Here is a 14136-nt window from a genome sequence, read left to right on the forward strand (position 1 = left end):
AGGGCATCACTACATACGCTGATTATCTACAGACTTGAGATTCTTCTGCCTTAGCTGTGCCCAAGAACAACATTACAGCAAATGAACATGACATTTTTTTTTTTTCTGCTTGTTTGTCATTTTGAGACAAGGTCTTTTCTTTGTAAACCTGGTCGATAGGGAAGCTGATAAGTGGACAAGGCTGGCTTGAAATTCACAGAGATCTACCTGTTTCTGGCCACCTATCCCTCTACCCCCCACCCCCACGGCCCAGACAGGGTTTCTCTGTGTAGCTTTGGAGCCTGGCCTCAAACTCACATAGATCAGCCTGCCTCTGCCTCCAAGTGCTGGGATTAAAGGTGTGCGCCATCACTGCCTAGCAATACTTTTCTTTAATTGCTTTTTATGGCACTGTGGATGGAAGTCGTAACCTTGGGCATACTGAGCAAGCTTACCAATGAGCTACATCTGCAGGCTAATTTTTTGTTTTTGTTTTTTATTAGCCCTGGCTGGACTGAAACTGGCTATGTAGATCAGGTTGGCCTAGAATTTGAAGGCAATCTGCCTCACCACCCACTGTGTTGGGGTAACAGGCATGTACCCCAGATCCAGCCCAAACCTGTGTTTGTTTGATTTTTGAGACAGTTTGTGTGATTTGAATGAGAATGGCCCCATAGGCTCATATATTTGAATGCTTGGTGACCAGGGAGTGGAACTGTTTGAAAGGTTTAGGAGGTAATGGCCTTGGAGTATGTGTGCCTTTGTTGGAGGAAGGTATGTCACTGGGGGTAGGCTTTGAGGTTTCAAAAGCTGATGCCAGGTCCAGTCTCTCTCTCTCTCTCTCTCTCTCTCTCTCTCTCTCTCTCTCTCTCTCTCTCTCTCTCTCCCCTCTCTCTCTCTTCCTCTCCCCCCCACCACCTGTGGAGCAGGATGTAGTTCTCAGCTACTGCTCCAGCGATGTGTTCTCTACCATGGTGGTAATGGACTAAGCCTACAAAACTGTTGGCAAGCCCCCAATTAATGCTTTCCTTTATAAGAGTTGCCATGGTCATGTTGCAACAGAACAGTGACTAAGACAGAAATTGGTACCAGGAGTGGGGTATTGCTGTGACAGACAGGCCTGACCATGCTGCTTGTTGGCAGAATGTAGACTTTGGGACTCTGGGATCAGGTAAGCAGCTGAATGCTTTAAGTGAGGCTTAAGAGACCACACTAGTGCAGCGTGGAAGACAGTGGTGCTGAGAGCAAAATAAATTCTATCGGCCCAGCTCAGGATGTTTCACGAGAATATTAGTATGTGGCCTAGAGACAATTATCCTGATATTTTGGCGAAGAATGTGGCTGCTTTTTGCTCTTGTCCTAAAAATATGTCTGAGGCTAAACTGGAGTTTTGGATTCATAGCTCAGGCAGAGGAGATAGCCTAGTATTGATTGTCCTGTGGTTTTTAGTAATTATCCTTATGTAGATCACTCATGAAAAGGAGCAAGCTGGACAAAGGAAAAGAAGATGCAAAATATAGAGTTTGAAAAGGAGCACTAGGGGAAATGCTTTATTGGAACCAAGTGTTGTGCTCAAGGAGATAAAACATTTAAAGTAAAGCCTGATGCTAAATGGAATAAAGGGAGTGGTGACCTCAGGGCAAGACCTTGCCCAGCTAAGCTTCCAACCTGTGGAAAGGAATTAAAGAGAAGCTTAAGCAGTGATGGAAACGATCTACAACAGAAAGCTGATGCAGATGTAATTGAATAAGGGAGCCAGTTTCCGGCCCCATCAAGCCACAGAACTAGGGCTTCAGAGTCAAGGATAGAAGAAAGCAGTTGTGGAATACTCCTCTGTGGCTAAGGAAAGCCACGGAGAGCAAGTGTGTGTCCGGGCTGTCCAGACATGGAGACCTAGAGAGGCCATTGCATGAAGCTGTGAAAGTGAAGCCTGGATTGTATAGGAGACCCAAAGATGTTAGAGATGCCAGAGTCATGGGATACCTGCCAAGGAGAGCTGCTAATAGGTAGTGGAACCAGTCCAGAGAGAGAAGTGTGTTGCAAAATTGAAAGGAGTTGGGTGTTCTCAAGAGAGAGTGCTTTGACATTGGATACAGAGGTGCAGAATTCAGATTTTACCTTGCTGGGATTTAGCCTTGTTTTGGTCCAGTATTTCCTCACTATGTTCCCCTTTCATGTCTATTCTGCTATTGTATGTATGTAAGTATGTATGTAGGGATGTGATCTGCTTTTTTATTTTGATTTTACAGGGGATTACAGACTGCCATGAGTCACAGAAGAGACTTTGAATCAGTGTTGCGACTGTAATAGACTATGGAGACTTTTGGAGTTGGACTGAATGCATTTTTACATTATGGTATGGCTACAAGCCTATGGGGGCCAGGAATTGGAATGTAGTGGTTTGAGTAAGAATGGACTCAAAGACTTCTATATGTGAATGTTTGGTTCCTAGTTGGTAGACTATTTAGGAAGGATTAGCAAGTGTGGTCTTGCTGGAGGAGGTGTGCCACTGGGAGGTGGGTTTGAGGTTTCAAAAATCCATGCCAGGTCCAGTCTGTCTGTCTGTCTGTGGATCAGGATGTAGCTCTCAGCAACTGCTTCAGCATCTACCTGCATGCCACTATGATCCCTACATGATGGTTGATAATGGACTAAGCCACTGAAGCTATAAGCACACCGCCGATTAACTGCTTTCTTTCATAAGAGCTGCCTTGTTAATGGTGCCTCTTCACAGCAAAAGAACAGCGACTACAACAAGTATCTTGCATAACCCAGGCTGCCCTGAAACACACATATCATAGAGAACTCTGGGTTACTCCTGGCTTGTTGGATGTGCTCTTGAGGACTCCATGTAGGAAGTTTGCCTCCCCTGAGGAAGAAAATCAGTTGTGCAATTGCCTTGTCACGAGTCCCTAGCAGCCCTTGTCAAAGGCCAGGCACACAAATGAAGACGCTGAGGCTTGAGGAGGGACACTAGATGCTTCAGACACATGACCGCTGTGTGGCTTAGATACACCCTGTGGCCAAGCTCCTCTTAAACCCCTGACCACAGTTTCTAGGTGAACAGACGGCTGTTACACCATCAGTTTATTATCCAGCAACAGTAACAAAATAAAGCTAGATGAGCCAATTCCGAAATAGTCCATGTTTACAAAGATGGAACTAAATACCTCTAGCCTTACACTCTGAGTAAATGCCCTACTTACTGTCCTTCCTATGGGTCAGATTTCCCATCAGAGTGAAAGAGATCCTAGCATCCATCTCCTGCCTAGACAGGCTGTGCTGGGCCCACTTGGATGCTGAAATCCCTCAGCTCCATGCAGATGCCCCAGAGAGGCCTGGGCATTGTGAGGCAGCAACCTTGCCTCCTTCACATGGAGGTGGGCATCTTTTAAAGTGAAAGCCGACATGCTTTCTTTGTAAATACTGGCTGTGGCTTGGGCCTCTGTCATCCCTGACCAGATATCCTGGGGCAGCTGTGGGCAGCACTGGGTAGAGGGAAGCTGTAGACCATGCTTGGGGGGTACAGTTGTGGGCCGCAAACTGGGGGCAGCTGTGGGCCCTGCCCTGGGGGCGGCTGTGGGACCTTGCACTGGGGCCAGCTGGGGGTCCAGCACTGGGGACAGCTGTGGGCCCAGCACTTGGGGTGGCTGTGGGACCCTGCACTGGGGGCACCTGGGGACCCTGCCCTAGGGGCTGCTGGGGACCCTTACTAGGGCAGCTGCGGGCCCTGCACTGGGGGTAGCAGAATGCGGCATGCCCCTTCTCCCAGGCCCCTCCCTGGCAGGGGTGAACCATGAAAGCACCCTGCTTATTCTGGTGGTTTTGTGACAACTTCCTCCTATTGAAGGACTCATTTAGTTCCCATTTTTCATTTTATTTGGGGGGGGGGATAGAGTTTTACTATGTACCTCTGGCTGGCCTGGAACTCACTATGTAGACATGGTTGCCTTCACACAGATCCACTTGCCTCTCGGGTGCTAGGATTAAGGACATGTGCCACCATACCTGACTCCGTTTTTAAGTTTACTTATTTATTTTTTTGTGGCAGGGTTATCTTGATGCACAGCTCAGCCTGGCTTCAAACTTCTCAATTCTCTTGCCTTCACTTCTCAATGGTGCAAGCTTCTGCACTCACTAGAAATGAGCACCTGCTACAAATCTTGGCTTGTCACTGTTAGCCACACCCTGTCCCCTCATGGTCCACAGTGTCACCCTTCGCTCAGTGTTACATGTTCCCTGAGCAGAGCTAAGGGCTCTTTCCCGTAAAGTCTACCAGGTGAACTCTCTGCCCTTCCCATCTATCCACCCTGTCCAGACACTGCCTTCCCGGCTGGTTCCTGGGCCTTGCTAAAGGCCAGAGAATGGCTTGCTGACCCCAGAAAGCCAACCAAGTGTTAGGAGAGCTCACCTACCAAGCTACCTGAGACACTGGGAATCCTCAGGCACTTGAAGAAAACCTGTAGGGGTGGGGGTGGGGCTGCAGGCTGAGGCCTCGCAGCAGAGGTGGGCCTCACAGACCCTGCAGCAACATGCCTTTCCCAGGGCTGGTGGGGTTGATGGCTCTGCACCTTGTCTGTATGAGGCACAGGCATACAGCAAGTTCAGCTTTAATGGTGTCATTGATGCCAGCTTGCTGTCTGCCACGTCGGGGTTCCGCATGAAGTTATACCTAGTTGAGAATCAAGCATTTCTAACGAGCCCCGAAGGGATATTTTCTCTTTGTGCAAACAGTCCTTTTGTGTAGAGGGAATTCTGTGGCTTCTTGGCAGACACAGGTGGAAAACACCTCAGTGAGCACCACTTACTCTCTGCTAAGTTTAGAGCTATGCATTGCATGTCAGCAAGCCAGTCCTGGGCTATGGGTAGCTTCTCTGCATACTGTGCTGGGAGCCCCTCCTTGGATGACCTCACGGTACCTGAGCCCTCAGTGTCCAGCACTGAATCTAGTTGCAGCCTGTTTAGATCTGTGATCCCAACTGTCTTAGAGTTTCTGTTGCTTGGTTAAAACACCATGACCAAAAGCAGCTTAGAGAAGAAAGGGTTTATTTCATCTTTCAACTCTCAGGTCACACTCCATCACTGAGGGAAGTCAGGGTAGGAACTCAAGTCAGGAACCTGGAGGCAGCAACTGATACAGAAACATGGAGGAGTGCCGCTTACTGGTTTGCTCCTCATGGCTTGCTCAGCCTCCTTCTTTCTTTATACAACTCAGGACCACCTGCCCAGAGTTGGCACCACCTGAATCAACCATTAATCAAGAAAATGCCAGGCAGATTTGCCTTATAAAGGCAATTTTCTCAATTTAAGAATTCTTCCCAAATTACTGTAGCTGTGGCAAGCTGGCAAACAAAACAAAACAAAAAACAACTAGGCAGCACACTAAGTTGTCCAGGGAACAGAGAGAGAGGTGCTACCAGAGTCACTTGTCCCAGGGCCTGCCAGTCAGCAGCATGGGGCTAAGTAGGTGCTGATTACCCGTGGGCAGGATGGCAACTGACTCTGTTTCACAGAGTAGCGATGGGACAGGAAAAGGGTGGGCACAGAGAAATCCAAGGCAGCATCTATTCAGGTGGCCACGCCACAAAGCCAGGGCTTGAGTACCTGTGAATGTACCTGGTCAGAGCTGCTAGGTAGCTCTGGTGGAGCTCGCAGACAACAGCAGCATCCAAACCTCAGACTGAGCTATCAAAAGTTACCAAGCAAACAGTCTTAAGGCTACACTATTTGCCAGACAGAGGGAACGTGGGGCAGGGCTTGTGGCAGCCCCTCGGGAGTTCATTGTGGAAGCTGGGCATGGAGGCAGATGGGTAATCTCACACTCAAGAGGCAGAGACAGAGGGATAGAGTTCCAGGGCAGCCTCGGCTACATAGAAAAACAAAATGGAAAGCGCTGGGAGCCATGTCAGAGGTATAGCAGATGGTAACTAATATTTAAGGTTTTAGCCCACCGGGAGGAAAACTCTGATGGGAAAACCTTGTTAGACACGGCTACTGACTCCGGAATATCTTTTCTTCTGTTATAACTTCATGTGTGCTGCTGCAGTCTTTCCCTGGTGGCTGTGGGGAGTCCCCCACTGCTAGTATCCTAGTGTGTTTATCTCATGACTGCATCTCAATCTACTGGGCATTTTTATCTGTGGACTATCAGGAAGATGACTCCTCCTTAAGCTGTGTTGTCTTATGGACATACAGCTGAGCTGCCTGATTTGTTGGGTTAATGTTTGAAGTGTGAAGCAACTTAACTGCTGCATGTAGTTTCCTTACTAGGTCTGGCTGATAACGTAGGACAATGATTAATTCTCTGCATAGATTTCTGACATCAGTTTTCTGATATGGGCATGTACCCTGAAAACTCGAAGTTCATCTAACTAACTGGTTTTTGTTGTTTGTTTTTTGAGACAGGGTTTCTCTGTGTAGCCTTGGCTGTCCTGGAACTCACTCTGAAACCAGGCTGATCTTGATCTCACAGAGATCCACCTGCCCTCTGTCTCGTAAGTGCTGGGATTAAAGGTGTGCACCAGCATTGCTTGGCTACACCCGTTTTTTATGTATAAAAATACTGGGTCCTGGAATTGTGCAGGTGATAGGGAGCTAATAACCAAGGTCTAGAAACAAATGGCTTTGGTTCAGAAATACTGCGGGTAAAGATTTCATGGCTGGTCAAGACTATAGAAAATATAATGACCTTATAGCCCTGAGAAAGAGTTACAAGTTTCTTTTTCATGGGTATGGAGGCAGATGGGTAATTTCATACAGGAGGCAGAGACAGAGGGATAGTTCCAGAGCAACCTGGACTACAAAGAAAAACAAAATGGAAAGGGTATTATGACTGAATACACCAACCCAGAATCAGCACTGAGCACAAGAAATGTGGCCACTATTTCTGGCACTAGTTTTCTTTGGCTGTGAGTAGTCTCCCGTGATGGAAAAGGATGTAATGGACAGCCACCAGGAGGCAGATGAGTGGCATCCGTGTCTCTCAGCGGCTGGCCAGCTGATCTGGGAAATGTCTAAGGGGATGAGTGCCCTTGACTACTGGCCTGGGGCCATGCCTCTGCCTCTGGAAGCCATAGTCCCACCCCACCCTGCTTTGTTCTGGGAACTCGAACATTGCATGCATGGAACCTCAGGTGCTCCTTCTGGGTGGCACTTCCATTCTGTGACTCCTTTGCTGCAGCTGACAGGAAGCTGCTGTTTACCCCGACACAGGGACAACTTTCATGGAGGCCTCATGGCTCAGCTAATGAGGACGATGAAACAACTTCCAAAGGAAACAGAAAGAAAACAGCTCAAGTTGCCAGAACGGGCATCTGGGCTCTGGGAAGAAACCACACAGGCCCCATTATGCAGACCATGTACTCAGTACAGGGGTCCTCAGAGCATCATATGTACAGACACAGCACTGAGGTTCCTCCATGTCCCATTCCCTCTGTTGTGTTTTTTCCTGGGGAGACTTGAACAAACATCTCTCCACCCCACATTGGACACAGATGATAGGAAAAGAAACGGTCTCACTCAAGTCTGGCTTAAGGAACCAATGACTTCACTAGGGTTACTTGCTGGAGCATTGGTGGCTCAACAGCAGCTTTCATGAAAGCTGCATGCCTGGAGCTCCTGTCCAACCTGCAGGCGGCGCCACTGGTGAGTGCTCTCTCTCTCTCTCCCCGGTAATTGATACTGTTTTTTGTCGATTTGGGGAGGAGCCTCGAGAGTCTTGGACATAAGTCCTGTGAGCCTATTTCCTCAGAGGCAGGAAAGATGTTCCAATCTGGAGGAAGCAGCTCTCCAACCATCATCAGCCTATGGACAGAAGAGTCCCAGCAAATCCATGGCACTGACTACTACCTCCAGGTCTGTGACAAGGAAGGGGCAGGGAAGGTTCAGCAGAGCTGTGAGATGAGGCCTCCTGAGGCAGCCATAGTGACCTACACAGGCTCAGACAGTATCTCCAAGGGCCCTGGGGAAAGGCAACTAAAAAGGGCAACTGGAGGGCTCCACAGGACATCGCCACCCAGCGCTGCTAGGATAGCACAGCACGGTTTGGGCATGGACAAGAGTTGGACTGTCTTTCCCACTCATAGGTGGGCCCCCAATTTTCCTACAAGCAACCTACCCCCCTCCACACACACTTTCTTTGACCAGATCTTTCTTCATAGCCCAAGCTGGCCTGGGACTGAGAGATCCTCCTGCCTCTGCCTCCTGAGTGCTGGGATTAAAGTTCAGACTCCACCAAAACTTCTTCTAAGGAGGCCACTGAAGCACTGTCCTGTAGCCCAGTGACTCACACCCTACAAGCCCCATAAATGGATGTTGTCAGACTTCCTTTGTACTGCCAGTTCACAAATAATGACATGGAGACTTTTTATTTATTTCCATTTTTAATTTAAATTAGAAACAAGATTGTTTTACATGCCAATCCCAGTTCCTTCTCCCTCCCCTCTTCCCCTGCCCCCTACTAACACCCTACCTATCCGATACCCTTTCTGCTCCCCAGGGAAGCAGAGGCCTCCCATGGGGGGGGGTCTTCAGAGTCTGTCATATCCTTTGGGATAGGGCCTAGGCCAACCCCCTTGTGTCTAGGCTGAGGGAGTATCTCTCTATGTGGGATGGGCTCCCAAAGTCCATTCCTATGCTAGGGATAAGTACTGATCCACTACAAGGGGCCCCATAGATTTCCAAGGTCTCCTCACTGACACCCACATTCAGGGGGTCTGGATCAGTCCCATGCTGGTTTCCCAGCTATCAGTCTGGGGACCAAGGGCTCTCCCTTGTTCAGGTCAGCTGTTTCTGTGGGTTTCACCAGCCTGGTATGGACCCCTATGCTCATCCGTCCTCCTCCTCTGCAACTGGATTCCAGTTCAGTTCAGTGTTTAGCTGTGGGTGTCATCCATCAGCTGCTGGATGAAGGCTCTAGGATGGCATATAAGTTAGTCATCAATCTCATTATCAGGGGAGGGCATTTAAGGTAGCCTCTCCTGTTGCTTAGATTGTTAGTTGGGGTCATCCTTGTAGATCTTTGGACATTTCCCTAGTGCCTGATTTCTCTTTAAACCTATAATGGCTCCCTCCATTATGGTATCTCTTATTTTGTTCTCTAAAGAGGAGGGATGAGGACAACATGAGGGAGTAGGAAGGTTGTGTCAGGGGAAGAATAGAGGAGAGCAAGAGACTTTTTATTAATTTTATTAATAAAATTTTATTAATTATGAAAGCTTGGTCTTATCTTAGGCTCATTCTCAGCTAGCTCTTATAACTTAAATTAATCCATTTATAGTAATCTACATTTTGCCATGTGGCTGGTCACCTCTCCTCTATACTGTGTGTCTGACTCCCTGAGTCTCAGTGGCTAATCCACAAGCCTCAGATTATTCCCTAGTTCCCATCTCTCCATGGAACTTCCACCTATTCTCTCCTGCCCAGCTATTGGCCATTCAGCTCTTTATTAAACCAATCAGAAGGCGCCTTGGGCAGAGACACATCTTCGCAATGTAGAGAAAGATGATCCCACCCCATGGATAGCTGTGACTTTCTGTCTGGTCCTTCACTCCTGCCTAGGTCACCTGGGATGGAGAGCTATTGTATTAGCTGCTTTTCTCACCACTGAACAAACAACAGAACAGAAGCAACATAAGATAGGAAGGGTTTATTTGGCTTGTGGTTTGAGGGCACACAGTTCACTATAGTGAGGTCACACTGCATGCAGTCAGGAAGAACAGTGGGGAGGACAGAAACGGAGCTATAAACGCAAGGCCCACCCCAGGGATCCACTTCTCTCCTAAAGGTCCACAACCTTTCCAACTGGCAACACCATCCGGGACCAAGCGTTCAGACACACAGGCTGATGGGGGCATTCACACCGGAACTGTAATTAATGGGCATGGTCCTGTTTCTCCCTGCCCAAGACACAACAAGAAACTCTAGCATCCTTCCCCCTCTCCCTTTTGTTTGTCCCTTCCTCTTTTTTTCTCCCCTGCTCTCCCTCCCTCGGGAATTCTGGAAAAGGGTAGGGGGCTGAGGCCTCCTTTGCCTTAGACTTTGTCCTGATTTCAGAGGTTCAAAGCTACAGGGCCTGGTACTTAGGGACTTGGTATCAGAACTTAAATAGGGTAACACAGACAGGACACCTGGGACAGGTAGCAAGTCCCTGGGGGAGTCTGGGAGAACGATGAGCAGTGTGTCTGCCTGGCACTCTAGCAGGGACTTTCTCCACAGGGAGTGGAGAGGCCTGTGGCAGTGATCAAGGACTGCTTTGGTGACCTGGGTCAGACTACTCACTAGGTCCACAAGCTTCTGTCTATGCGGATCCAGCTGGCCCATCCTGTGTCTGCCAACTCCAGGACAGCCAGCCCCGTCACAGAGCTCTGCTGATCAGAGTCTGCTGGAGGTGGCTCCTAATTCATAGCTTATTACAGGGAATACTCCCTCCTGTCCGTGGAGACTAAGTGACACCTTTTATACATGTGGCAGTTGAGCTTCCCATTGCATATAGAGATTGCAAGCTGGGGGTGCAGTTACTGTGGTAACATCTCAGGGCTTCATTTGGAGCCAAACCTTTCACAGACATACAAAGAGGAGCAACCAGGAAGCCCTCTGAAGATGCTGGGTTCCCCTGGCAACTGCCTCCCTCAGTGTGGGGCAAAAGGCTCATCCTCCCAACCAACCTGCAGCAGGCCACATTTCCGTCTCCCAACCATTTCTTCTTCCAGTTGAGTTTCTTAGCTTCCCATGTACGGACATCTTTGGGACTGTGTTTAGCCAACTTGTCATCAATCTAACTGAACCTTCTCTGGCCCTGGAGCTGTGACACCAAGCCATAGTTCTTGCTACGAATATTTCACCCGGGGCCACACACTCCTTTCCTGTCCTCCCACAGTGTCCTCTAGCTTGGAGACACCAGGCTGTACCGTGGCACAGACACATCTGGCCTCGGCAGGCGAGGTGTGATATTTAGTCACAGAGCAGGGATCCAGAGCGGAGTTGGGGCTCTGAGATCAGCAGGGTCTGGCAGCACAGCACTTGGTGCTGCAGCTCTTCTTCGGGGGTACAGGTTCTTCTGGAAATGATGGAAGAAGAAAGGTCTGAGATCCTCGCTTCTTAGCTGCATCCTCGCCTTCACAGTCTGGTTTCTCCCTGTCAACTCTCCCTCAGAGGCTGCTCACCAGTCAGCCACATGCTGAAGGAGGCTTTGGGTGCTCGCTCACTCCTAAGCAAGCCTCGTTACTCCATGACCTACAAGGCTGTGCTTATGCCCTGTGCACTGCACTCCAGCGCGCGTGGCCTGTCTCAGCTTGTTTCCCTGGCCTCTTGCAGGTTCACTGGGAGTCAGAAGCTAGCGCCTCCTTCCCTGACGACCCACTCCGCCTCCCTCTATAGGAAGCCTTGTTTCATCCGTTCCTCAGCCTTGCATGTCGGGAGTTCCTCAACATTTCTGGGGCAAGAGCCAGGGGGAAGTGGCAGACAGCCACTGTGCGACTGACAGGCTCCCAAGGCCAAGCCCTGAGTACCTGCACCCAGACTGCCTGCTTGGGGATCTGACTGCTCCCATCCTAAGGGGAGAAGACAGGGACATCTCCATGGAAAGGTCCCACCTTGAGCCTTCGGGTTGGTAATGGGAAATTTATTGTCAAATATGTCCAGGCTGGCTATACTACCAGGTCTAAGCTATGCCTCTTACCAAGCTACAGGTGCCAGGTGTCTATCATCAGGTGCTGTCATCTGAATGACAGGTCACAAAAGGAACAGAGAACCTTATGAAGAAAGTGGATTCCACAGACCTTTGGCCATAATTTGGTGTCCTCAGAGGCCCTTGAGGACCTTCCACAGGACTGGGTCAAGACTGGATTAAGACAGCAGTATCTGACAGCTAAGTCATGAGCAGGGGTAGAGTGACCAGATGCTGATACGCTGATCTTTAGACCCTGCAGCAAGCAAGCCATCAGTGGCGAAGGCCACACAGTATACAGAAGCACTGTGGAAGGCCAGGACAGCCAGTGGCTTCATTGTCCTCCAGTGAAACACCCGGATGCGATGGTCCCAGCCTGCTGTGGCTAAGATTTTGTGGTCTGGCCGGATGGTGACTTCTGCAATCCCAGGATTGGTGAGTTCATGAGTCTTGTACACCTATAAGCAGGCAGAGAAAGAAGAATTAGGTTGCTCTTGGGTCTGCTGCAGTCCTTGGCCACAAATATCTCTTCCCTGGCCTCTGCCACAGGTTCTTGTCCATCTGGCCTCTTCCCCAACCCCAAGGTCATAGCAGGGGCTTCCCTAAGCCCATACAACTCTAACCCTTGAGGAACCTGGGAGGCCAAGTCTTGGGTTCTCAGTGTGGAGGAGATAGAATAGTCACTGTTTTCCTGGAGGAGCCTCCATTGAAATTTGTGGCATGTGGGAGATGCAAATTCCATCAACAATAACACCAAGAAACAAATGAGACCTGGAAACATGGAAGGGGTTCCTAGACTGCCTAGTGAAGGGGTTGGCAGAGTGGACAGCCTTGAATGTGCCTCTCAAGAATTCACGGTCAGAAACAAATTCACCTATTAATGCTACCTAAGGTGGGGTATTTGGCAAGGAACTGGAGCTATGTGAAATGATGAGGCCTATTAGTGGCTTTCTCAGAGGAGGAGACCTGAGTGGCAGCCTGTTCTGTCTTGTCTAGGGATAGTCCCCATGTTGTGACTGGCACTCAGCAGATGTAGGCTTTTGAGCCTCCTGGACTTCAGCACTACTAGCCAAACAAACTTGTATGTATTTGAGTGATTTGCCTGTACATATATCTGTGTGCTATGTGTGCAGGGCCCACAGAGGCCAGAAGAGGGTGTCGAATCCCCTGAGACTGGGGGTACAAGACAACTGTGAGCTGTCATGTGGGTACTGAGAATCGAACCTGGGTCCTCTGCAAGAACAGCTAGTGTTCTTAACCACTGAGCCTGCTCTCTGGCCCTAAGCTTCTATTCTTGAGACACTACCTAGGCTTAGCAGTCTTAGGCATTTTGTTGTAATAGAAAATGGAGTAAGGTACAGGACAAGGGAAACAGCACTGGAGGGGGGAGAAGGAATCCAGATGTGCTCTTCACTAGCTATGGAACCCCCATTTCCCTGGCAATGTGGTTTTGTCCTCTATATATTCTCTGCAGTGCCATTCACCCCTTTGCCCTTGCCAAATGCAAGACCAATGTGGCCACACAAACTTTAAACTCCTAGAACTTTAAGCTAAATAAAAATTCCTTTATTAAGTTAGTCTGCCCCGGGTTCTTTGTTATAGTAATGAAGGCAGCCCTCTTGGTTACACAGGCCCATCCTATACACTGAAGGCACTTGACAGCTCTGTTCCTGTGACTGGCCTGCCTCTGAGCCACAAGCTTTCTGTGAGTCTTTTGTCTTCAGTGCCTTCTGGAAGGACCACATCACCTTTTGCAGACAATGACTCATCTCCACAAAACGACAAGGAGGCTGGGCATAGTGGCCCATGCCTTTACCCTAGCGCTCTGGAGGAAGAGGGACAGGTGGTCTCTGTGAGTTTGAAGCCAGGCTGGTCTACATAAAGCATTCCAGGACAGCAAGGGCTATATATTGAGATTTTGCTTTAAAGAAGGAAGAAGGGGGGGGTAAGAGAGGAAGGAAGGAAGAGAGGGAAGGAGGGAGGGAGGGAGAGAGGGGAAGGAAGGAGACACAAGGAATAAAAGAAGTAGGAAAAATGAATGGTAGTATCCATGGAAATCAGTAGAAATGGTCACAGAGCAATTTAGCTACAAATTAACAAAATACAACCTGATGAAGTAGGTTATTCCTAAACCAATCACCGTGGGACTTGGCAGGGCTCAGGATTAAGGGAATGAGCACCAATGGAGACCTTGAATGAGGTAGGATGGGGTTCGGCGTGCAGGAAGATTAAGAAATAAACCAAGTGAGAACAAAACAGTTACAATGGGCCAGAGAAAACATGGCAGGGGAGGGGAGGGCAGGGCAACAGACAGTAACTTCAATCTATTGAAATAGAAATTTTAGGGTCTAAGTCCAAAGAAAGGCTGTAAGAGTATTCAATAGTAAGATATGCTCTAAAATTATTAGGGCTAAGAGTGAAGACAGACTTCCCAATAGTCAGGCAAAAATAATAAATAAATAAATAAATAAATAAATAAATAAATCACATGT

At 48.8% G+C, this 14136-nt stretch overlaps 1 protein-coding gene across 1 annotated transcript in view; it reads right to left on the reverse strand.

The window, feature by feature from the left end:
* Positions 1 to 11578: 11578 nt before the first annotated feature.
* Positions 11579 to 14136, reverse strand: part of Gnb1l (G protein subunit beta 1 like) — a 68087-nt gene continuing 65529 nt past the window's right edge. The window contains exon 7 of the mRNA XM_027413115.2: positions 11579 to 12102. Within this exon, the coding sequence (XP_027268916.1) occupies positions 11851 to 12102 (252 nt within the window). The 3' untranslated portion in view covers positions 11579 to 11850. The remainder of the gene's footprint in view (positions 12103 to 14136) is intronic.

Source organism: Cricetulus griseus, chromosome 4 (assembly GCF_003668045.3).
Source record: "Cricetulus griseus strain 17A/GY chromosome 4, alternate assembly CriGri-PICRH-1.0, whole genome shotgun sequence".
Lineage (NCBI taxonomy): Eukaryota > Metazoa > Chordata > Mammalia > Rodentia > Cricetidae > Cricetulus > Cricetulus griseus.